The sequence below is a fragment of the Magallana gigas genome, chromosome 9 (genome assembly GCF_963853765.1).
Source record: "Magallana gigas chromosome 9, xbMagGiga1.1, whole genome shotgun sequence".
Taxonomy (NCBI): Eukaryota; Metazoa; Mollusca; class Bivalvia; order Ostreida; family Ostreidae; genus Magallana; species Magallana gigas.
This window is the reverse complement of record NC_088861.1, coordinates 39,828,754-39,854,852: the sequence shown is the minus strand read 5'-3', so window position 1 is coordinate 39,854,852 and position 26,099 is coordinate 39,828,754. Positions and strand designations below refer to the sequence as shown.

Here is a 26,099-nt window from a genome sequence, read left to right as displayed (position 1 = left end):
AGGTAAAATCATTTTCACACCCATTTATGACGTAATTAGGGATTTTAAGGGGCGAAAGTACTTAAACTTTGATGCAATATATCTAGAGAAGGAGACATATTTTGTTAGGCAATGTAGAAAAGAAAATGTTTGCATTGATGATTCTAATCAATTCCACTAATCAAAACTCCAAAGTCTGTCCCCATTAAGGATCTATAGGGCTGGCCCCTAAAATATTCAATCATTTGTATCTCAAAAATGAACAACAATTTTAGATGGGTGTAAGAACAAAAAATGTTAGTATTCGTGAGAACTTTCGATTGAACTCAAGAAAAAGGGGCTGGTCCCTTAAATGAGGAGCCAAGACACTCGTAAACTATATTACAGATAACTTGAAAACAAGCAAGATTTCAAATATCTTTGGTACTTAGCCTTTTTTACAAAATTGATACCAGCGAGATTTTAGTCACTGTAAGTGATTGAGACACAAACTTTTATAAATGATAGACAATCGATTGAAGATATATTTAACGGGTTTTCTTTTGTCAACCGTCACTTCCGGTACTCACCAGAAGAGTTCAAACAATTCATTTTTTTCACAAGTTTAACTGATTATCTTTGGTGTTTCATCTGCTATGATTAACAGTAGTGTACACTAAACATATGTATAAAAAACCCTAGCTTTTATTTTCATAAAACTCTTTTGTTCGTCCGTTTTCGGTCTCGAGACAAAAAACCTAGATTCGCCAAGATCGCAGATTTGGCAGAGAATATCGATATTTCATCGTATCATATGAAAACAAAATCGGACGGAAGACCTACTCGTTACTCGTAACGAGATCTAGTTATGTACTATTATTCTGTGTAATATTTTTAACTGAAGAGATTGTATACTAGTTTGTGTGCAGCACTGGAAAGGTAATTTGAATATTTTTTTTATAATCAGAAGTAGGAATATCTAAATTAAAAATTTCCGACCATTTTTGAATACAGGGGGTTGAGTCCTTGCAGCTGTTGAGCAAAATCCAGTAAATATCTTTGCAAGTTAGCTTACATAAAGGTACAAGCTTGTCCTGAATATTCAAAGTGTAGTGTTTGTCCCGTTCACTTGAGAGAATATGTGTTTCCTTTTTGACAGTTTTTTTTCCATTTAATTAGAATTGAAGAAAGAAGGCTTGTATATTGCAAAAAGGATGGTTTATATCTGAACCTTTCATTAAACTCTTCAAAGTTAAGAAAGTACCATTGTTGTTTAAAATATCCTCTAAAAACTTTATTCCATGTTTATACCACTCTGAGAAACATATTGGTTTGTTTTCAATACATGTATAATTGTTAAACCATAGGCACTAGGATTTAGACTGATTTCATTCATACAATTTCTTAATATTTTCAATGAAGTAATAATATTATGGTAAAAAGTAGATAATCTGGTTGTAGGAGTTGACAGACTACACCGTTTTAAGAGGAGATCAGTGATATTTATAGTTCTTGTGAAAGCATTTATTAACTTTTTCAGAAAACTGCTTATCATACAGAATGAAAAAGTTATAAGACATCATAATAAAAACATTCACCGGCAATGTTTGCAGAACTTTTTTTAAACATCTAAATAATCGAATTGTTTTTCTCTTCTAAATGCTAAAGATTGGCATACCTCAGTTATGCATGCTACGGACAAAACTAAAGTTAAGCAATAATCACATTAAAGAACACTGTATATTAAATATCATCATTTAAAAAAAACCCAGAATAATTGATTTTCATATTTATATTGTTTGTTGTATTCTTATTTTATTTTAAAATATTAAAAAGATAAAACATGATAAACATTCAGTTTGATTAAACATGCATCTAACTGCAGAAAATATTTAAAAATATTTAGAGTGCAGGGCAATGTGTTTACTGCGAGTTAATTGAATGTCACAGCGGGGTGCCATGGCCAGGGTGAAAGCAGCCGATCCCAGATATACAGTTTCCGCGCTATTTGTTATCTAAGTGGGTCAGAATTTTTGAAAACAAGAGGGCCATGGGGCCAAATCGCTAACCTGAGCAACAGTGGGCGTTTAAAAGATATTGTGCCATATTGTCCTTCTGTAGAATAACAAAAAATAAATATTGTAAAGTATTCAAATTTTACACTTATTTTTGCATACACGTAATTTTTGGCACTGTACTTTCATGAAATACTATTTTTACCAGAGTAAGAAAATCCTACGCAATATATAAAACTAAACATTTGGTAAGGGTACACTGTTAAGTTGTTAACTTCCAATTCCCTATATTTTCGTTCTGCCCCCCCCCCCCCCCCCCCCCCACTTTGTAAAGCCATCAAAATATATGAGAGCATATAGGTACATTTTTGTCATCAACTACTTACTAGTTATTGTATTTTTAAAAAGAAATATATAAGTATTGTTTTTTATTTAAAAAATCCTGCATGACCTCAATGTGCTCAATTCCTCAAATTAAAAAACATTCAAAAATTTAATTTGTCTTCTCCATTATATTCAGATGACTGTTATTTACCTCGCGTACAAACCAGGATAATTTTCCGCTGTGATATTTTCTTAGGAATAGCGATAATTACTTTATCCCCGCAACAGAAATGTGTCAGAACTATGGAAACTGTTTTAAAGATGTCGTTTTTATTTATTCGTGTCTGAAAAACTATCAAAATTGATGTAGATCTCACATTAATTATTGTAAAAAGAGGGGGCCCCAGAGGTTAGGTATATACAGAATATCATTCTTTTATTTTGTTTGTACAAGTATTTAACATACTTTAATTCATATAGAATGTCTAATGTTCAACTAAAATGTCAGCGTCAATCGTAGAATTATAAGCAAGATACAGAGCTCACAGTTCGCCTAGGTTTGAGTCATATTTTGTTCTCATGAGTTTATTACATTCAGCTTAAGATTTTGAACTTGGTATTTCCTATTCAGCATTTAAAATGGAAAAAAAGAATGGCCTAAGATTTTCGATTTTGTTATTCACTCAAGACCAGTTGACTGGTATTTGGGGTTCAAAATCAGTTTATACAAATGTACACAAACACAGTCAAGGATCACATGTACAGTAGGAGTAATAATGACGAAAAAGGTTAAGTTTACAATACAATAAGTTGTTAAAGTTGGTTGCTGGAAGAACAGACTTTGAAAATTTTCTTAATAAATGTTGACAATTTTTTTACTTTCTTAATTCTTAGTTTTTAAGATAGGTGTACAAACATAGAATTGTGAGCAAATCTCTGTATCTTGCTTATAGTTCGAAGCTTAACACTCAAATATGGTTAATAAATAGAAATTGTAAACATTTAAACACAAGCAACATGCACTATAACAAATAAAGAACACAACTTATTTTTTCGATATGAATCATATATATATATATATATATATATATATATATATATATATATATATATATATATATATATATATATATATATATATACCTACATATTTCCGTCGGTGATATCAAACTCTATTTAAACTGAATAAACTCGAGAAAATGCCGAGCATCTCAACAAAACCTATTGCATTAATCAACCATTATGTAAAGATAATGCCGAATTACCGATAGAATGAATTATATTTCAGTACTTTTTTGATACATCAGATTTTGCTTAATTTGCGCAGGTAAACAGTTAACTGTTTGATTTACCGAAGTCTCTGTTTGATTTGATACGTAAAAATCATGAAATACAGACGATAGTTCCCAGGTTACAAAGCATAAATAATGAAAACGAAACGAAAATCAGAACAAGCTAACACCAACGTCATGTATGAAAACTGTCAACGCATTGAAATATTTAGCCTCAATTTACTTCACAAAATCGGCACCAATATATTTTGCATGTTTCAAAAATTTCCCTTCATACGCGAACTGTTGCACAACAAGCAAATTCATCATAAATCAGATCGACCTCTTTTCGTATAATGTCATGGCTGCTTTATTCAAAGAACCTTGTTTTAGAAGTATGGAATACGAGTCTTGGTAAAGTGGGTATGCAAACCCGGGCCGTGGCAAAATAAAAGCCGGGGCAGATCGGCAATCGTCAATTCCAAATACGCATTATTTTGCAGCAATATTTACAGCGAATACAAATATACTGGTCCATCAAATATCCTGAAATTTTAATGAGATTGGCAGATTAATAAGTGTCAATCTTTTGTTTTGCCCAGGCCAAGTCTTACCTACCCATTTTACCGGATGCCGAACCCGAAGCTATTAAACTGATTGAAACACGCCTTTCCTTTATTATTATTTTTGTAATAACTCAGATTTAAAACAAAATTAGCACTTAATTTTTGCAATTTACATTTAACTTCCCATTAGGATAATTTATGCTAAACTACGTTGAATTGGACTCAGTAGTTCTTGAGAAGAAGATTTTTAAAAATGCACCCCCTTTTTCTACATTTTCAAGGTTTTCTCTTCGGACTTTTATTTCTGTAATTTATATTTTCCCTCCCATAAGGATGCTTTGTGCCAAATTTGGTTGAAATTGGATAAGCGGTTTTAGAGAAGAAGTTCAAAATGTTAAAAGTTTACAGACGGACAGACGGACGGACGTATAGACGGACGACGGACAAAATGTGATCAGAATAGCTCACTTGAGCTTTCAGCAAGGATTTATAATGGGTGATATTTTCGGTAAATGTAAGTATTTTTTATCTTTCAATGCAGAATAATTACTTGGGTAATGTGCACAGGTACATTTAACTGCTTTGCGCTAAGCCATATCATATCACTGCTTGTGTTATTTAATTGGCAATACATGTGTACATATGCTAACAATACGCAACTCATTTGTGGTAACCATGTTGTTTTCAACTTTTAAATACAGTTATTATATTTTACCATTTACCAGAGGGTTGCACCCAGAGCTTGACTACAATGTACCATTCCAGAGTGAGTAGTTTGGTTTCTTTGTGGTGATGTTAGCCGAAGATATGACTTTCATGGAGTATCAAGCATAAAGGTATTTGAAATTTATTTAAATAAACTACATGCAATTGTTGATTGAACTTGTTATATGCATCACAGCAGAAACAATTTCAATTATTCAATTCCACTGACCAGATATTTTTTTTCTGTTTTGTTTTTTGTTTTTTGTTTCAGGGCTAAGAAATACAGTAAAACACAACTGTTGCAACTATAAGAATCGAAATGTGTGAAAACTATTCGAGAATTGTGAAACTGTGACCACTGGGATGATGTGAAATCTTGATATTTAATGACAAAGGATTATACTGTGGATTTATTTCGTTCATTTTGTGAAGTATAGTTCTGTAAGTATACATTTGGAATATTTTAAATGATGTTGTTTTGTTGTGTATGAAAATGTTTAAGGCTTATGTCTTTAACATTTAAAACTATTGTATTAAAAACCTTAGGTTTTAAAAGTAGAAAGAAAGTTTCATAAGGAAATGAAAATGATTTAAAAAAACGTTCCCTAAATGATAACAAACAATTTTTAGAATATGTTTCTTTCAAACCTTTTGTAAACATTTCTTAGAAATGTTTTTAGAAATTGTTATTATAACGTAACAAAAATCACACAGATATACGTTGTAATAACGTTTTTAAAAATGTTTTGGTAACATTTCTACAACGTTTTAAAAACGTTGTGAAAACGTTGTTGTGTTAACTGGGAATATGTGATTGGTCTGCCCAAGAGAGCGTCCTCGTTTGCACACTATGTGACTAGACCATCCATTTTCTGAGCTTTAGCAACCTTTATGTCTTTTCAGCGTTCAAAATCAAATCCACGTTCCTCTCCGAAAACCGAACCGATATTTATGTCGTAAAATAAGATATTTGGGTTAAATTAACTTTTATTATCATTTATGTTCACGTTTTATTTTAAAAAGAAACTATGAAATCCTTTCCACAATAAATATTTTATTGTTAAATACCTTAGAATTTAACCAACAGATTTAACGACTGCGAATTGGTTTACGTTATTCGGAGTTGCGCGGTAGATTCAAAATCGTGAGTCCCATACTTCTTTAAATATATCCCGTCGGTGTTTTTGTTGCATTTTTGACACTTTAAACTAAGTGGGTGCCCCTATAATCAGATTTATATTTTTGCCTATTTGATATATTAATTTCGTTCTTCTAAAAGGGTTATTCAAAAAATAAAAGTTGGAAATAAATGAGAGAAATGATAAACTCGTTCTCAGACACATGCATATAAGTATATTATGTATTCTTTCTTAAAATAACGCAGGCAGGTAGTTTTGCTTTGACCATTACATGTACCCAAGCTTAGACACAATTGTTTGATGAACACTGAGCGCTTTATTATATCCACACTTGCCTTGTTCCAGGTGCCAATAGCTTACACGTTTCATATTTAGTAGCATATTCATTTATGCATTATGCTGTATAATTTACGTACAATGCAACGGTATTGTTAATTTTCAATAAATTTTTTATGTAGTATAACTTAACACTACAAAATTCTATTCATAACACTCAATTAATAGGTACAGGAATACTCAACCGGAAAAAAAGTACAATATTTACATTCCTGTGTTGTTTGACTGATAGTTTTTCCTTTATAAAACCATACGGAAATTAAAAAAAACGATACCTTGTTACATTATATTATCTTAAATGTAAGGAAACTGGTTTAAAAAACCCATTAGGTTCTGACACATCTTAAATTTAAGTTTTCTTTAAAAAATTAGGATGACAGCGAAAAGAAGGAATTAATATAAACTAATACATATAGATGCATAATGTAACTGACAAGCTTTAAAGGTCATATGAAACGATATCCTGACCATATTGAGTTATATACGGGAATGAGTTCATAAGTGCCTATTTAATAAGACTTACATTGTTTTTTGGATATTTTATGCAAAATGTGAGCGCCACAGTCGATCAAAATTACTTAATCGGGAAAAGGAACATTGACTTACGCGGCTTACCTCCCTTGCTTATGACGTCAGTAAGACCCAATCGCCTTATAAAGCTATGTTGTGAATACAAATATCCATGTCATTTTGCAGCATTTTAAAAGGAAAAAAATACTATTTTATATAAAGACTTGTATAATTATACAATAATCAACCACGTCAGTATTTTTTCTCTCAAGAAATGAAATCGTGTGCGTTTTTATTTACATGTAATAGCGTGTACATAATGATATTCAGTTTCGAGACTGCAGGGAGAATAAATGATTTTCTTCATAGATCCACATGCAAGTATAATATAATTTTAATATAAGCATATTTATATGTTTTATTTTGATCTTTTTAATGAAATTGACAAATTCAAAAATAAGTCTGATCGTTTTTTCCCATTTACACGTTCATGCAATTCATTAAGATTTTTTTTTCTAAACAACTTGTAGGCCTCATTGTGCCTCATTCGCTTCACGATTATATTGTTTGTTTCACTTTCAAATTCACAAATATGTTACCATTTAATTATTTTTAGTCTATGAGAAATTTCTTCAAATGTTTTGTTTTTGAAACGTGTACTTGAATGTGCGGTGTTTTGATTTTAAAACGTTAAATGCTTTAATTCCCTTTAAATGTAGCTCAATCATTATACGTACCGAAGAAGAAAATGATGTTTCTATTTCAAAAGGATAAGGATAATTCATTAATCAGCTGTAAATGTTGGAGCATTTCTTTCGTTAAATTTCCACTCCAGTACGGGATCTTCATCATGATTTTACTTTTGTGAGAAGCTGATATTAGATTTATTCATTAACGACCAATTTAAACTAAGTCATCTGTAGGCTACTACGAAATCAAATGATCTCATTTGAAAAGAAAGACACGTTCATATATGCAAAAATTAATAAAAATTTAATCGATAAACAACTGTAAAATTACACTAGTTTTAATGCATTGTTTACATCGGTGGGTCTTTGTGACGTCATAAATCCTCAAAATCAAGAACGATAAGCGGGCAAGAATTTTTTCAGGTGCTCAGTTTTTACGGTTATTTCTCAGTAATGCAAAGGCCAAAAAATCTTACATCATGTATTTTAACATTTGTTTATACCAAGCTTTATATTCATGAAAGAAAATCATAGTGTTAAAAATCGTTTCATATGACCTTTAAATGAGAATAGATACATTTTAAGTATTTTTTTTATAAAACGTTTTACTGTTACATTGTAAATAGGCATTAAACTATCCACAACAACTTCTTTATCGATAGTTTTTTTTTCTTTTTTTTTTCTTTGATAAGGACTTCGATTACAGCAAAAGAAGGATCAATATCAACAGAGAGATGTAACTGAATTGCTAGAGCTAAAAATAGTTTAGTTTTATGCATTTTCTAAAACAATTTTTTTTTAGATAAACAGGTGGTAGATAAACTATTCACCACAAATTTATCGAGTCGGGTATTTTATTTTTGCTCTTCAATTACAATGTTAGTTTATACCACTTTCTATGGCTTATAGAATGTAATAGCTGCATGCGCCATAGCATGTGAGCATAGCCACACATTCGTTTATTTTGTGAGCGTATTGTTCATTTATGTGTGTTAGTTTATTGTGTTCTATTTCTTATTTACCTCCAAATGAAATAAAATACCACGTATAAATTGTATTTTTTAAATGATAAATAGATGTACATACGGTGCTTTCATTAACAAATAGTTGATATAAACTATAAACGATAAAGATAAATTGAATCCTTTAAAGACAATAAATCTGATTTACGTAAAATGATCAAAAGCTTTGCGACGATTGCAAACTATAGCAAATATATGTTGTGAACGAATTACACAAAATTAAACATTGTACGCTTACCAAAAGCCATGAATATTATACTGTTGTTTTAAAACCTTTATTCTTAAGACTGTTTTCATTACTATTAAAATAAATTACAACTAAATGATGAGATCTATCTCAACAACGTAATGCTCTTTATGCATTAACCTTTATAGCAGTTAGCATTCATCTATTAGATCATCCATACACATAGAGGGCATACGATACATACAGGGTGTTTCACAACATATGTCAAACATCTAAACAATGTCAGGCATAAAATTAAATATTAATCTTTAATACTTTGGATAAACATAGTTACCTGAAATAATGATACAAAAATGTACTGCAAAATATCGGGACAATATTCATACTACGAAGTCACTGATGTTTTGATATCTGTTGATTAAAATGATATATTAAATTAATTTGTAGTTTGTGTTGTTATCATTCTTTCTGCCTTTAGATCTGTGACCTATATTGTGAAACACCCTGTATCTTGATTGGCGTTAGCCGTAGTTTAAAAGATTTTTTATTGCAGTAAATGGCATAACCCGAGTCAATCCATAAGGTTATTTTTGTCTGCAATGATTGTAACTTTCATGGCCCGGATGAACCATATTTTGTTTATGTTCACACCTTATTAACAAATTGCTAAATTGATCGGCAACAGTAAGCGAGAGTACTTTTTCCTGTTCAACAGTACGTTAAACAACAAAAACATATAAACGTAGACTAGTATTATAAAACTTTGAGTCCAATGTCATCATGATTATTTCATGCAGTCCGTTGGCTGCTGATATTTGCTCGAACTAGATTGTATATATTTCACCATTGCCATTTTCAAAAAAAGGTTATGAACAGGTTGGTTTTCAAAAGTATTAAAGGAGAAAATACTCACTAGATGTAAAAATATAGACCATGTCTGAAAAGGAAATTCTTTATATCGGTGAGTTTTGGGGGATCACATCTAAATAACCGATATGATGTTGTAGAAAGACAAAACAAATTTGTCAAGTTTGTCGTACCTTCGTTTGTATCATATTTTAAATTGAATTTTAAAATCTGGGGGTTTTTTTTACATTTTTTTCTTCAAAAAAGTGCTATTCTTTGTTGTTTTCAAGTGAAAAAAAAATGTAATGCAAATAATTCCTGACATGACCCCAACTGAAAATTTAACTCGATTTTTATGTTTTGTCTTGTTTTTTTTTTTTTTTTTTTTTTTTTTTTTTATTTGACTGATTTTAACATATCTTTAATAACTCTAACTTAAAACATTTATTTCATGAACATCATTATTGAGGTAAGGAATTAAGTTTGTCGTTCTTTTCAGGTTGTTGGACATATTCTAGTTCGAAATAGCGTTTTTAAGTCTCATTTGTTTGGAGAAAGTAAGTAAAGGTGTTTTTTATAGCGAGGACGTTGACCTATATATAGTATTAGAAAACATGAAAAACCAGTATCATTGCATTTCTTTTTAATTTCAAATTCATAAAATGGACTTAGGCATCTTATTTGCATTCATACATAATAATGTGCATAAAATTTATATGCCTCTCATTAATAAAAATAAAATATGCCATTTTTCGCATTATACAAAAATCTTTTGATTTTTTCATATATTTCAAGCAATATATTGTAAAGGAATATATAAATAAACATGCTGAAGTCTGATCACATGATTCAATATACCAACAAGAATTGATTGTTTGAAACAAAAGAATTGTTCCCCTAGCATATGGTTATATGCAGTTTCTTATCGTCATAACGATTCCCCGAAAAGTCAAACTTCTGTATTTGATGATCTATGAAACAAAACAAAAATGTATATTTTCTTATAAATCATGGAATATTCGAAAAAGAATAAATTTACGTGTGATATATTATTAAGTATATAAAATCGTTATTAATCTTTATAAAATTGAATGAATATTTATAAAAATCCTGTTTAATAAAATAATCTCTTTTGAATAAGGACACACAAATTGAGTGAATTTTTAAAGCATTATTAAATGACATCGTTATGTTTAAAAATTTGATCAATATTGATATTAATTGTGAACGCGTTTAAAAGAAAACAAAGCCTACACTTTGTAAAAGTAAGAAACAAGCTAAAGAATATAATTAATATTTGTCTTGAACTAAAATGATTATTAAAAGATACGTACCATGGTAGTCGGTCAAGGATGGTATCAACAAACTCAACTTTATTGCGTTTTTGGTCTTGAAAGGCTTAAAAGGAAATTTAAGATATTAAGAAAATATAAAATCCAAAACAACAACAAAGTAATTGTAAAGAAATTTTTTTTTGATAAATTAAAAATTAATTAAAGAGGCATTTTGGTGTACAGTAAAACTCGGTTAAAGCGAAGTCCTGGGGACCAATGAATTTACTTCGTTATATCCGTATAACGATTTCGTAATAATACGCGGGTAGGTTAAGGCAACTTTTAGTTTAATGACCGTCAAAATTATGATCTATTTGAAAACTGTTTATTTTTATGAAAACAGTGTGTTATATTAATACCAAGTGAACGTGTTCACCAAGATATTATTTTTCTACTTCGGAATCGATTCGATCTTTGAAGCTGCCGTGCCATGGTATCACGTGACAGTTATAAATAGATCAATTTTTTACCTTAACAAAAAATCAAAAAGTGTAACACTACCCCGAAGTTCATTTGTCTGTTTGTTACAATAATTCGATCGTCAATTAGTTCAGGTTTATTAGTATTACTGCTAGAATCCTATTGTTAATCGCATAAAATAAATATTGTAAATATTTATCGGAAACCCTCTCAACTTCTATAATTTCATTGAAAATATTACGTATATTTCATTTAAAACAACAATTCACAGGATTCTAGCAGCACTTTTCAAGTAGTTTAGGTCATACACCGTTGATATTTAACAAAGTCATCTTTCATAATATCCGGGGTAGTGTTACACTTTTGCCTTTTTCTGTACACACTGACAGAGGAAAGGCTGGTCAAGCCATATAAATGTCGATCTGCTTACCTTATAACACTCGCTGATTAAACAAAATATCCATGCCTGTATTATCCTGATTATATCCTAACTGACACTCATCTAAATCTTAGGTATCTGTATTAAATAAGTCTTATTTCGGCATTGTTTACACTGCATTCCGATGATTTGTCTCCCGACATGATCTTCTCTATTAAACATGCTTGTGACGTCATCAATGAAAATTATACGTAATAGAGAAAAATCAAAGATATATTCAGTTAGAAGAGTTTTTAGTGATGTTTTATGCCTGTAGTTTTTATAATTTAAACCAGAGATAAAGTTAAAATCGACATGTTTCTGAGTAAAATATGACATCATGCTGCTTATTGTGACGTCATATCGATCAGAGGAATTTGATCGCTGTTAGTTGCCTTATCATACCCGCGTAACTATAGCGAATTCACTATATACATATTTTCTTTCACCAGACTATAATTTTTGCTGATTGAGGCTTAAAATAAGAATTACATTACTTTTATCCTTTTATAATCGGATTGATAGTTGAAAAATTTATATAAAAATAAATTCATTCAAACTATTATGCTAAATGGTAGTGAAAACTTTTCTAACTGTAAAGAAATTCGTTATAACATTATTAAATTTCGTTATTATTTACCTCTATGGGACTCAAAATCAGTTCGCTATAACCGTAAATTCGTTATATCCGAATTCGTTATAACCGTGAAATTTTGCAAAGAATTGTTAAGAATTTGATCGGGGACACACAAATACTTCGCTATATCCGAGAATTCGCTATATACGTGTTCGTACTAAACGAGTTTTACTGTACTATTTTTCCTTTATATTTTTATTTTTATATATTTTGAAAACAAATTTGCCAAAGAGGTTAAAAAGATTTGTAAAAGGCACACGGACGAAATACAATGAATTCAGACAACTGATATTAAGATACTTTGATTGAATTGTAGATATATGTCATTCGGTCATAGGTAATTTATTTGTAAAAAGAACTTACTAGCAAAAGTATTCATATTACGGGTGTTTATTAGTACAGCCGAATTAAACATATTTCTTACAACCTACATCATTTCATGACATTAAAATCTCCTACAATAAGTTTTGCATAGGGATTGCATGCATTTAGCAATGGTAAAAATCAAATACAATTTTATGGCATAAAACTTGAAAATGATGCATGAAGTGACTGCTCTAAAATATGTAAATATCAAAAAAGAGATACGCTTGTTACCATGGGATATAAAAAAATCTTATTTACTTTTTATTTTAGAAAACTCGAGCAAGATTTTTTCATACAATCTCAACTTATCTCCACTTCTAGCTGTCTTCCAAAAAAGTCGTAGGTATTTTTGCTCAAATGTTTTAGGTAACATGTCTGATATCTACAACAGAAAGAAGCAAAATACATTGATTTATTACGGTTTTTTTTTTACTGAAGGTACTATATTAAGTTAAAAATTACAAATGTCTTTCAAAAAATAAATCAATTTATAGTTTCTAACATGCTGATGCATTCTAAACTTGAGTAAGGCCAAAATAATGACTACATATGTTTTCCCTAACGCAACTGACCAAATAAAACCCTGCCAAATTGATCTTTTTTTAACCACATTGAATAGAGATTCTTTTAAAGAAACTTTCCCAATTTTACCCAAATTCGTTTTTAGGACACCCACATCTTTTTCTTTTTATAATATTTTTGTTAGCCTTGATTATCAACATGGGCGAAAAATCGCTTTATGAACGGTAACCTCGCCGGAATTTCATCAGAAAAAGAAGTTGAAGTCGCCCTGTGTTTTAAGTTTACGATCGTGTAAATAAGCCCCAGAGATATTGAAATAATGATCATTTAATTCAAAATCCTCAATGAATCACTTTTGTGATAAATAATTGGCAATTGTCCTATCGTTTATGGGTATAAATGTGGATTATATGCAACATATTTACTGTAGCTTACTATGCATTGAAAATTTCAATGTTTTTTTTTACATTTTGTGTTGATAAAACAATTAGTTAAAAACTTGTAATTAGTTTTAAAAATCTGCCAAATTAATGCTTTAAAAATCATAAAACATCTGCTTACAGTTATCTCAAAAATCAAAATGATCATTTTCACAACAAATTAAAAACGAAAAATTGAGTTCAATGTCTGGACAAATACCTTCAAAATACACAGAAGTACAAAGATCATTTTATTTGTCGTTTTGTCAAACAAATGTCAAAACATTTCATCAAGAAATATCAATACATCAAATGAATTAATGTTGATTAATTGGATATGTTTTTTAAAACTGTACGCAGTTGCTTTTTTCAAATTTTGATCAAATTTCAATTAAAGTTGAATCTGTGTAGATCATCATTCCTGGAGTTTATGCTGTATTAGATACTGATAGTCTCCCTGATATTGTAGAGTAATTAAATATGACTTCACAAATATTTATATTTGTTACATTACCTTAAATTTATCAACTATTATTGTTTTAAAATCTTTTAGACATTTTATAAATCAAAATTTTAAAGTATTGATTGATACCTTGAAGCGTGTTGTTTATTATAAAAATGATATTGAAAGATATGTTAATACGTAAATCAACATAAGTTATAATGAATCTATTCATGCACATTTAGTCATTTAAACATACATTTTTAAATGTAAGATAAACAATATCAAATTGTGAAATCGATACTAAATTTGTTTTACATTCAATTAGTCAAGTATATAAATTTATTTTACAACAGCTCATATTTTCTTTCAGTTGTGTGATTAATTAAAAATGATTGATTTTTACCTGTTTAATTTATAATGTTTTTTTACATTACGTCCTAAGAGAAAAAAAATATCATAATATCCACCAAATCAACTTCAAAATTTAGGGTTAGGGGAAACAAATATAGTTTTAATGTTGGCCTAAAACATCAAATACTGTCAAAACTGGCATATCAATAACAAAATCTTGCCTTATCAATGTAATTTTGAGACGATATAGCTTACACTTTTTAAAATCAAAATGCCCCACCAAGCAAATAATGTCATCGCCTTAAATTCAAGTCAGATAAATAGCTATGATAAAAATGAAATTGTCAATTTCAAACTAAACTAAAGAAAACAGATATGAGGTAATACATATGCCTCATTCTCATAAATGACCGAGCTCTCAATGTTTTGATAAAGAGTAGATTTATTTCCGTCTTTTTCTCCACTTTCCGACTCCTGTCGATAAAAAACAGAAACAAATTTATAGTAACTGTTTATGCATGTATGTTTGTAAATGACACAGTGTTTTTAATTCATGATTTTAAGGGTACCTTAACTCTTTTGACTTTGTGATACCATTTCGCGTTGATCAAAGGGTTTTTATTTCCATTCCCGTAATTAAAGGTCACAACCTGTATAATTAATAATTATGGTAATTTTCAATCTTTATTTTATATTTTGGAAACAAAAAGTTCATTTTTTTAACAGAGAGCTAGAGAATTACAGAGATGATGTAAGAGAGAAATTCATTACAACCTAGAAAGTATTGTCATTAAAGAAATACTTGGCCTAGTTGTGTTTTTTATGAATTACATGGATACACTCACCATTATCTCAAAAAAATCCCCTTCAATCTTTTTAGATTTAAGTCTTTTTTCTATTCCTTCTTTAAGATCTCCCTTTAAAGCAATTATTTTATAAATGTCAATATAACTTTATTGCAAGATATTATAAAAATTGTAGGAGTGACAACCGGTATGGTTTTCTTTCAATTTCTGAATAACAATTTATTTTGATTTATCAACATACTGGTGAGACAGTTCCATCGATGCATTTAATTCGTTTTTCTCCGACGAGTTTGTACAAATCTCGTTGGAAAATCCTATTGATGATCTGCTGTGCTTCTTTAAGTTCATCATCATCCGAATTAAGAAATCTTATCTGATTAAGAACATCGTCTGTCACCCATAGGTATGCTTTCATATCATCTTTTGATTCGGACAGAGTCTTCTGACTTGAAAATGTAAAAGCAATGTTGTTACAGACCTGTTCAAACAATAGTAATTTTCAAGATTGGATGCTGGTTCATGTAATAAGGGAAACGTGTTGGTAGTCTTTATGAAATAAAATATACTTTAAATTAGGCCTTGTTTTATTATGGTTCAATTGATAATTAACATTTACATATTTTAAAAATAATTGTATACTTCTATGAGGATAAATGTAACAATTTCTTAATATTCTTCACAGACTGGTTAATTATCAATAATATATCTCTCTCTCTCTCTTTCTTTCTCTCTCTCTCTCTTTCTCTCTCTCTCTCTTTCTCTCTCTCTCTCTGAAGCTTACTTAGACCTCTGTTCATTTGGTGGAAACAGCAAACACTTGTTCGCCTTTACAAATGCATCCGTTATCCTGAAAATCGTGTCTTTTTATATGAGAAAAATATGATTGTTTTTATAGCTGCATTTATAAATGAATAGCAAAATAATGAGAAAAATAGTTTATTATGCATAATTGATAATGTAGTTATATGAGTATTTATGAAATGATCTCTTACATCATTTCTACGGCTTTAGCCACGGGATGATGGTAAGCTTGACGATGCAATGTATACCGTGTGTAAAACATATCAAACAGGTTGTAATATTCCTATAACAGATCATATGTAAGAAGACATCAAAGAAGTTGAAACATATCAAACAAGATTCCTACAACAGATCAATGGAATGTGTAAAACATCAAACAAGTTGTACCATTTCATTGACAAACTGCATCTAAAACATATCAACCAGGTTGTAATATCCTTTCAACAGACCATATATAAAACATAAAACAGATTGTAATATTCTAACATCAGACTATTTGATAACCTCCAACAGGTAATAATATGCCTACAACAAACCGTGTAAAACACATGAAACAGGTAATACTATTCCAACAGCCCATAAATATGACTCACAAATTGCAAATATAAAGTTAAAACCAAAGCTTCTTCTGACATATTTTTAAAAAGGGTAAACCTTGACAGTAAACATTGTGCGTAAATGTTTTTTTTTTTACATCATAAGGAATTCAAATTATTCAAAATTCAAAAGTATTATAAATAGATAGTCTAAATGATAAAATACGTGCTGATTTTGGATAACTGATGTGCCATTCTTCACCATGTTTGACCACCCTTGCAAGCTTGATGCTTCGCTTGCATTGAAAATTGTGATGAAGCCCCAGCATGTGACAGTCTCTTGAAAAGTAGTCCCATTTATCAACATCGATCTTGTTTAAACCATTGGCAATTATCTGGTGATAAAATGTCCAAAATACGTAATAGTTTTGTGATCAAATCAAGGTTTGCTGTGGTTAGATACACGCATTCACATATATCTGAATGTAACATTAAATGTGCATAACACTAAGAACAATTACCTCGTACAGGAAATGTTTCTTTAGTTCCTTTTCATCTGTTTTCTAAATATAATGCAAATTCAAAAACCTACATATACCATAGTTTTGTGATCAAATCAAGGTTTTCTGTGGTTAGATACACGCATGCACATACATCTGAATGTAACATTAAATGCGCATAACACTAAAAACAATTACCTCGTTTAGGGAAGGTTTCTTTTGTTCCTTTTCATCTGGTTTCTGAATATAATGCAAATTCAAAAACCCACATGTACCATATTTTTGTGATCAAATCAAGGTTTGCTGTGGTTAGATACACACATGCACATAAATCTAAATGAAACATTAAATGTGCATAACACTAAAAACAATTACCTCGTTCAGGGAAGGTTTCTTTTGTTCCTTTTCATCTGGTTTCTGAATATAATGCAAATTCAAAAACCCACATGTACCATATTTGTGTGATCAAATCAAGGTTTACTGTGGTTAGATACACGCATGCACATATATCTGAATTGTAACATTAAATGTGCATAACACTAAAAACAATTACCTCGTTCAGGGAAGGATTGTTTTGTTCCTTTTCATCTGGTTTCTAAATATAATGCAAATTCAAAAACCCACATGTACCATTAATTTTTTTTACTATGTACATATAGCCCAACTGATTCATAGTATATGTGCATCTATAAATTGATCAACATTTTATCTATTGCAGATATGCAACAATGAATTAAGTTAAACATTTAATGTGTAACTGAGATTATGTAATTACTTGTTGAGTTAATAACAATAACAACAATCGTATAAAAAACAATATCAATGCATACCTTAATAAGATCTTTAATGAACTCAATATCCTCGTCTTCTAGATAATCATTCCACGTAATGTTTTTGAAAATAGAATCGAGCATGTTCAGTGTTGCGTCCTCATGCTAATTACGTGAAGAATAAAGTAAAAGATTCAAATAGCATTGCTTATAAAACATCAGTTTGGTAATGTAACAATGCACTATACCAGTTTGTTTCATTATATTCATTTCTGATCTCAATCTGGATTTTAATTCTTTAAATCATATTTGGAGTACTCTTGTTCTTTGTTTTGATGCATATAGGAATCAAGATGGTTAACACATTACATATAAGAACTTTTTAAAACTTCTACATTAAAACAAACTAGTATTTCTAAATACAACTCATTATATTTAAGTTTTGATTTATTTTTTTACACGATTTAATTTAGAAGCGAGTACATGCCAGGATATAAATGAAAGACGTGATGACAGAGAAATCTAAAGTAAACGCATTAAAAAACAGCTTGAATATACCGATGGGCATTCAAAAACGGGGTTCGCGCTAAACATACTCCTACTTTTTAAAGTTAAATTAAGCCCGAAAAAAGAAATTTTTACCAATTATTGTATATATAAATCAGATGCCACAGAGAAACAAAACTAGAAATCCAAATAGGCAAGCAATTCATTGCAGTTACTAATATCTATCTTTGTATGGTCACGCTAGCTCCATCTACAACATAAATTATTGCACTGTTAGAAAATGAATATAAATATATTGCCTACTTCCCAAGCTTTCTGATCACCAGGCTTCTTAAATTTGGGGATGAATAGTTGATCAAACAAATGAGAGAATGGACCATGTCCTGAAAGATTAAAATGAAAACACCATCAAAAAATTGCCTGACTCGACGTTTTAATTAAGATACCTTAGAATACCGACCAAGATCATGGCAGAGTCCAGCCACTTCCAGACAGAGGATCTCTTTATCTGTAATGTCTGGCTTATCAGGTTCATCAAGCATGGCTAGATTCTTCTGAAGTTCAAGACCAAGACTCCTAGATATGATGTTCTATAGTTTCATATAGAAAAAAAAACAGAATAGGGTGGTATTCATCAAAAAATTTCATTCGATGAAATCGAATTCCAAATCAGATAGAAAACTGCCTTCTTTTAATACCCAATTGAGTGTTCGAATCTGCAGTGACAGGCGCCAGGATATACAAAGGAAATACCGCCTAGCTGTTTAATGTATCGAAGTCGCTGAAACTGTGGAGTGTCGATGATCCTAATGCATAGTGGGTGTAATTCTATAGGTCCCCAAATAGGGTCATTTATTATCTGTTTATAAAAAAGAACATACGTTTATAACTTTTTTATTCCCTAAATTACTGTATAAACTTACGGCATTTGGAAGATGCTGAAACATGTCTGTTGTACTTATGAATCCTATATCGTTATCGTTTATGTAAACATAAAACAGCATACTGTGCTCTGCGGGATTTTTAAATAATCTCAAATGGTCTGTATTTCCCACAGCAAACACCACTTAAAGAGATAACGATTATTCAATATGCACTTGATAACGAAGAAATAATTCGGTAAACTATCAGGCACTTGATGTTGTAGAATAAAAATCAGTATATCAACAGACACTTAAAAAAGTTGATACTTTGTGCTTAATAACGAAAAAAATAATTTTAACAAGTCGTCGTTGTTTTAAAATTTCATTGATTATTTCAATTGATCTACAGCACCCATACAGAAGAAGCACGGATGTTGCTGATTTTACATAACAGAATATAAAACCCGATTGATTTTGATTATTGAATTTATAAAACATTATTTAGTACACTTGAAATGATGAACAGGTTTTCAAATATAGATGGCAGGAATTCTGCAATAATATATCAGTGGTCTTAGATTAATAGATTAAGATCAATTAATGGATTACAAAACTATTGTTGTGATAATTTCAAGTACAAAACATTATACTGAAACGAAAATTAAATATGACAAAAGAACATCGATGTAAAACATGCGAAAATAATATTTACGCATATTAACTTTATATGATATTACAATACCTTTATCAGCAACAGATTAAGTAACATGCGAACTATATGCCAAAGTTATAGAAAAAAAGATGTATATCTAATGTTAATAAAGATCGGATTCGATACTCTTGATCTCCTAATGTTCTTTCGTTACTGAAAGTTGTCTGGGTTTTTTTAGTCTATCTGTTGTTGTTCTATCGAACACGTTTTCCTTAAACTTACGAGGGATCTTCGATATGAGATGTGTATATTATTCATGATGGTAATTTTAAAAAAGCTCTATTTAATACTTTCAAACGGTATAAACACAAACCTTTACATAATTTAAAAAATCGGAGTCATCGCAATAGATCCAGTCATGAATCACTGCCGAGAAAATGTTTGAAAAGGGGTCAAAAATATTAAAAAGAAATTAGAGGTTATGTAAAAGTTTCCTAGAATTTGGTCATTCTGTAATGCAATATTTTACTGACTTCAGGTAAAGGTAGACATTTCTGAAAGACACAGAGTCCGTCAAAGATTTGGCAAAAAATTTGTCTGACATCTGACAGTAACAAAGCTTTAATCTCGGCAAGACAAAAAATCTTGCTTTCGATGACGAACGGAACTGAGCTGCATGGTCGTTTGAGATACAGGTGGATTACACTTAAACGGCAACTTTATAGTTCATAGTAGTATTATCTAAACAATACCTTAGCTTCCATTATCTGTTTTGTAGATGTGGATGATGGAACAACGCTCTGCTCCGTTGAAACGCTAAAAATAATACAAAATATCAAACAAATAAAATTATTCTCATTCTAATGTTACTCATTATTTCTAAATTTGAAAGAAAATGATATTTAGAGGTAAATTAATGATTTTTTTTTTCAGATTGGTACTATTTCATTGAGTATCTTTATATTTCAATTAAAAGGAAAATACATAAGCAATGATCTACGTCTCATAAAGTGAAAGCCATCTAATATTGTTTGTTTAAGATTGTTAAAATAAAAAAGTACATTTTGTATACAAATCAACGAGAAATAGTTATTTTAAAAAAAGTTAAAAATCTATGTAGAAAAGGATATCAATTGTTGTTGTTGGTTTTTTTTCAATTCAGTGCTTCATCACAAGCAAGCAGGGTTTCCGATTCTCTTAACCTTTTGACACTGATTCGGCTACACATGTTACGTTACACCCGGTTTGGTTAGGGGTGGCGGGTTTTTTTTTATTGAATGACAGCGATCCATAAAAAATGATTATTTGTTTGAATATTGCAAATGTAAACAGAGTAAGCCTTAAAACGTTGTCTTAAGTTATATATATTCTTAACATGATGATCTTGTTTTGAATCTCTTAAATTTCCTTTGATATGTTTTAAACATAAATACATAAAATACATCACCACCAAATTACCTTAAATTTTAGAGTCTCCAATCAAAACGTATCAGTTCCCGGTACCAGGATTTGACCATTTTTTAGGACTTGAAATTAATCACGCAATCTAACAGCAATGATATATTATACAAAGTTAGGAATACTTATATGTCCATAGTGACTGCTCTTTGACATGTACTTTGATAGGCTACTTTACATGTGCTTATCATAGTGTTATCTACTTTAAAACAGATCAAAGTCGACATGAAATATAGGACGTTCTTAAAACAGAAACATGATGATTAACGATTAATAGATACATTTATTGTTGGAATAGAAGTTATATTTGATCAAAGAGTGATTAATAAACGTGAATTATGTAAACCTGGCAAAACGTTACAATATGCTGCATGACTGGTTCAAGGTTTTTTTTAGTATGATTTATAGATTCTGTTCGATTAAACAATTTCAAAACCTGTTGACATGTGTAAAATATATAAAGAGTATACAGCCGTACACTTTATTAAAATGTACAGCAGTATATTTTTTTAAAGCTTATGTGTACCGAATGAAAAATCAACTTCTGTTCAACTTAGTTCACGGTTTATAAATAACATGTTTTAGTGAGCGATCATAAATGATAGCTGTTTTGATATCCAAAGGAAAACATGATGAGCAAAGTTTTTGTTGAGAAAACGAAACATGTATAACACAAATAAAAATAAAAATATATAAAACATTCAAATTTGATCCTATTGTAGTATTTTGGCATTTGCATATTATTATTTTTTTAAATATATATTGATATGTTTTATTTTGAATATTATAGGATTTAACCATTCAGGGTTAAATCCATTTATCGAAGGGTCAATATGCTTATTTCAATATCCAAATAGGTCTTGCCTTGAATTTTTTATTACCAGTGTTCTCAGGCTCTTTTGGCCTTTCGGATATTAGATCGCCATAACGCTACCATATCTTGGCATGGCAAAGGGGGAATGAGGGTGGAAGAGATTTGTTCAAAAGTTAGAACACTGCTTAAGGTACGAAATGCATCCCATATGTTAGTCATCCATTGTGGTGGTAACAACATACCCGCTTCCAAAGGGGCCAAAATAGGTGATAGGCACGCTAAATCAGCCGACCTGCATGACAAATTACTACCTTCCACCATAATTATACGGTCCCAAATTCTCCCACGCCTTCAGTTGAGGGGGGGGGGGGTATTAATAAGCTGGCCATGGAGAGAACTTGAATGCGGATTAATAGTTATGTGGCTACTCTTTAAATCAGGTTGGGTGAAAGTACATCAGGTACCCTGAATTACATAAAGCCAACACAGGCATGTTTTGCAAAGATAAGTTCCACCTTTCGGGAATAGGAAATGACATGTTTTTGAACAGATTGAAACAGGCATTGCAAGCATTTTTGAATGATTCAAGTGTCAAAGTGTCACCTAGAGTTGAGCAAAATGGGCCATGGCTGCGCTATGACTAATTGTTGGGTCATAGATTATTTGTTCATAGACTATTGAAGGTCTATGGTATTGTAATTTCACACCTAGTATCATTTTGTGGTATTGTCTTGGTCACATGATAAGATCAAGTATTTGATGTTGCCTTTATTACAATATCTTGTGGCAAGCTATTTCATTTTCTCGTGGCATGAGTGCCATTTGGATTTTTGACATCTCATTATTTTGTTTATAATATTTATACAAAAAATTACTCAAATTGACTTTATCCTTTATTGGGTCCAAGCTCAACGGTCTAGGGATTTCCCTACTGGTGGCGCAGCCTATACCTTGGCATAGTCTAATGGCGTCTATTTGGCTCACCAGTAGTGTTCAACTATCTCCTATTTGACATTTTATTTGCATTTTAATTTATACTAGGTGATCAAGCAGGTGAGCATCTGTCCCCAGGGTTCATCATTCTTGCTTGTATTGTCTGGGGATGCCCAACAAGGCAATAATTTATGCCTGGCTCCTTTATTGTAAGCAGCCGTGGCCTACATCGCCAATAAAATCATTATAAGGTAATGTTTGTATTGTTATGTTTATTACTCCTATGCTTAAGGCATCTTTGATAATAGGATTTAACCATTCAGGGTTAAATCCATTCATCGAAGGGCCAATATGCTTATTTCAATATTCAAATGGGTCTTGCCTTGAATTTAGTATTATCAGTGTTCTCAGGCTCTTTTGGCCTTTCGGATATAAGTAACCTCAACCAAATCTGTGACGTCATACACAAGTTCGTCAGTCTTTTCCGTTTGTCTTGTTATAATTTCAGAGAAACACTCATTGGTCCATCTGGTCTTCCACCAACCCAATCGTCACGGCTGTAAACAAGTTTACCAGGAGTGGGAGCTCTCCAGGCATCTATTTGGCTCACCAGTAGTGCTCAACTATCTCCTATTTGACATTGTGTTTGCATTTTAATCTATACTAGGTGATCAAGCAGGTGAGCATCTGTTCCCAGGGCTCATCATTCTTGCTTGTATTGTCTGGGGATGCCCAACAAGGCAATACTTAATGCCTGGCTCCCTTATTGTAAGCAGCCGTGGCCTAAATCGCCAATAAAATCATTATGAGGTAATGTTTGTATTGTTATTTTTATTACTCCTATTCTTAAGGCATCTTTGATAATGCGAAATAATAACAAAAAATTAATAAAACATGTTTTAATATATTCAGACCGTTTGAGTTGAGTTAGTAAAATGCTCGAACGAGGAACAGTTATTGATGTCTTATGAAACAAACGATAGCCTATTGATTCGAAATTGAAATTATTGAATAAGGATGCTTACTGGTGGTGGAATAAAAGTCTTAAAAACATTATTTCGGTAAGTTCTTGTATACGCAGAACAGATAAAGCTACACACTGCTTTGATATGCTGAGAAAGGATAATGATATCTGACGTCATTATACATGCCCTGCCTCTGTATGTCCATATCTTGAAAATATACCGAAAACAGCAGTTTTAGCTAAATATACGGTTGATTTCATACTTCATACGAAAACCTAACAACGAATTACTCATTCTTTTATCTGTAAATTTACAGCAACAAGAATATACGAAGAATATCCATAACACATCTGTTTAATGGGTGTGAATCTGCGTCTTAAAGCGCTCATCAGGCAGTGTATTTAAACACGTGTAGCTGGTGTTCCCGATGGTAATGATCTTTTGATGATTTATCAAGTATGCAAAATAGATAAACAGTGTATTTAAAATGGACTAGATAACTATTAAGTAACTATTTTTTGTGTTTGATTACAGTTGGTGAATTTATGATCAACCTATTGTGTTGTTTTGTGAAAAACATGAGAAGAGACTGCATTGTTTACATTTATATATTAGGTTTATTGTCGGTCCGTTAAATTTTTAGAAAGCTCAATCGACACGATCGAATCAGTTGATAGCATTTGTACAGATACATGTAATACTAAGCTTTACACACTACACTCAATCTAACTACAGTTGTTTGTAAGTAAACAATATGAGACTGTGTGTAAACAGCTGATTTTGTTCTCTGAAAATTAGTTGACCAGTTGATAAACAGCTGATCAATAACGTTTCTGCTCTGCTAAAAATTCTTGTATGACAGTTTATTTATTTAATTTTGTTTACACATTCTATTCATCTAACTGATATAAGATGTGCATGCACATTAATTGTCATTACTAGCTTTTTATATCACTCAGAACATTACAATCATCACTGTTTGAAATCTTATAATATACAAATAACTGAATTGCATGTCACATACTTCATCTGATTTCCCTATAAGAGGAGTCAATATGGAAATGGCATGTTTGTTTAGAGTGTACATGTTAAACTTCCAAATAACAATTAAAGTGTTTGTTATTTTACCCATTCATGCAAATCTAAAAGAATGTTCAAATTGCTGTTGACATGTAGGCCTATCTATGTGTTCATGTAAATTTGTATAACTGTCCATTATTTTTCTTATTTGCAGAGAGATTTAAAATTGTCAGACTAATTTGAAAAAAAAGGATTGAAGACAATGTAAATACATGTACGTGTACTGTAAAGTTGAGGGGACTCATATCCTTGCAAAATCAATCAAAAAATACTTAATATATCAGAAAAAATAAACCTAAAACAAACGACCTCCTTTTACTGATGTTTGAAAGCAAAATGTTGCCTTAACTGTCTTGCGTATAAACACAATCAAAGCGTTCTGTACTGCCGTCAGGATGAACGCTTTCATAGCTAACGTAATTTACAGTTTAATAAACTACACAGTGGCATCGGAAGCAAATTGAAAGTAGGGAGGGGTGGCAAACTTATCAAATTAATAGCAAGCAAAAACATTTCTTTGGATACAGTGATGTATAACTTTGCAAAAATGGGGGAGAGGGGGTAAACCCCCTTCCAATCCCCGGTTCCAACGCCTATGCTAAACAGTTTTGTGTTTTTCTTAATATTTGTATTTAAATTCTATGACAAAATCCGTTTTGTTTCAATTTTTAGCTCACCTGAGCTGAAAGCTCAAGTGAGCTATTCTGATCACATTTTGTCCGTCGTCGGTCTATCCGTCCGTCTTTCCGTCTGTCTGTCCGTCTGTAAACTTTTTTACATTTTTAACTTCTTCTCTAAAACCGCTTATCCAATTTCAACCAAATTTGGCTCAAAGCATCCTTATGGAAGGGCAAATATAAATTGCAGAAATAAAAGTCCAATCTGTATTCAAAGCGGAGAAAACCTTGAAACTGTAGAAAAAGGGGGTGCATTT

At 30.9% G+C, this 26,099-nt stretch overlaps 1 protein-coding gene and 1 long non-coding RNA gene across 2 annotated transcripts; both read right to left on the bottom strand.

Annotated features, from left to right (window-relative positions):
- Positions 1-10,306: 10,306 nt before the first annotated feature.
- LOC105326774 (deoxynucleoside triphosphate triphosphohydrolase SAMHD1) lies at positions 10,307-18,974 on the bottom strand. Its single transcript, XM_066072152.1, has 16 exons — positions 18,861-18,974; positions 18,704-18,783; positions 17,954-18,058; positions 17,677-17,718; positions 17,499-17,540; positions 17,145-17,186; positions 16,854-17,018; positions 16,279-16,370; positions 16,068-16,133; positions 15,528-15,732; positions 15,326-15,397; positions 15,050-15,130; positions 14,868-14,954; positions 13,002-13,125; positions 10,903-10,966; positions 10,307-10,539 (listed from the first exon to the last, which is right to left on the bottom strand). Coding segments are annotated over exons 1-16 (1,350 nt in total). The 5' UTR covers positions 18,943-18,974; the 3' UTR covers positions 10,307-10,538.
- A 2-nt stretch (positions 18,975-18,976) lies between these two features.
- On the bottom strand, positions 18,977-21,424 carry LOC117692316 (uncharacterized). The gene is made up of 4 exons (XR_010709668.1): positions 21,374-21,424; positions 20,668-20,731; positions 19,099-19,259; positions 18,977-18,990 (listed from the first exon to the last, which is right to left on the bottom strand). It is a non-coding gene; the product is annotated as an uncharacterized lncRNA (long non-coding RNA).
- Between the last annotated feature and the right edge of the window lie 4,675 nt (positions 21,425-26,099).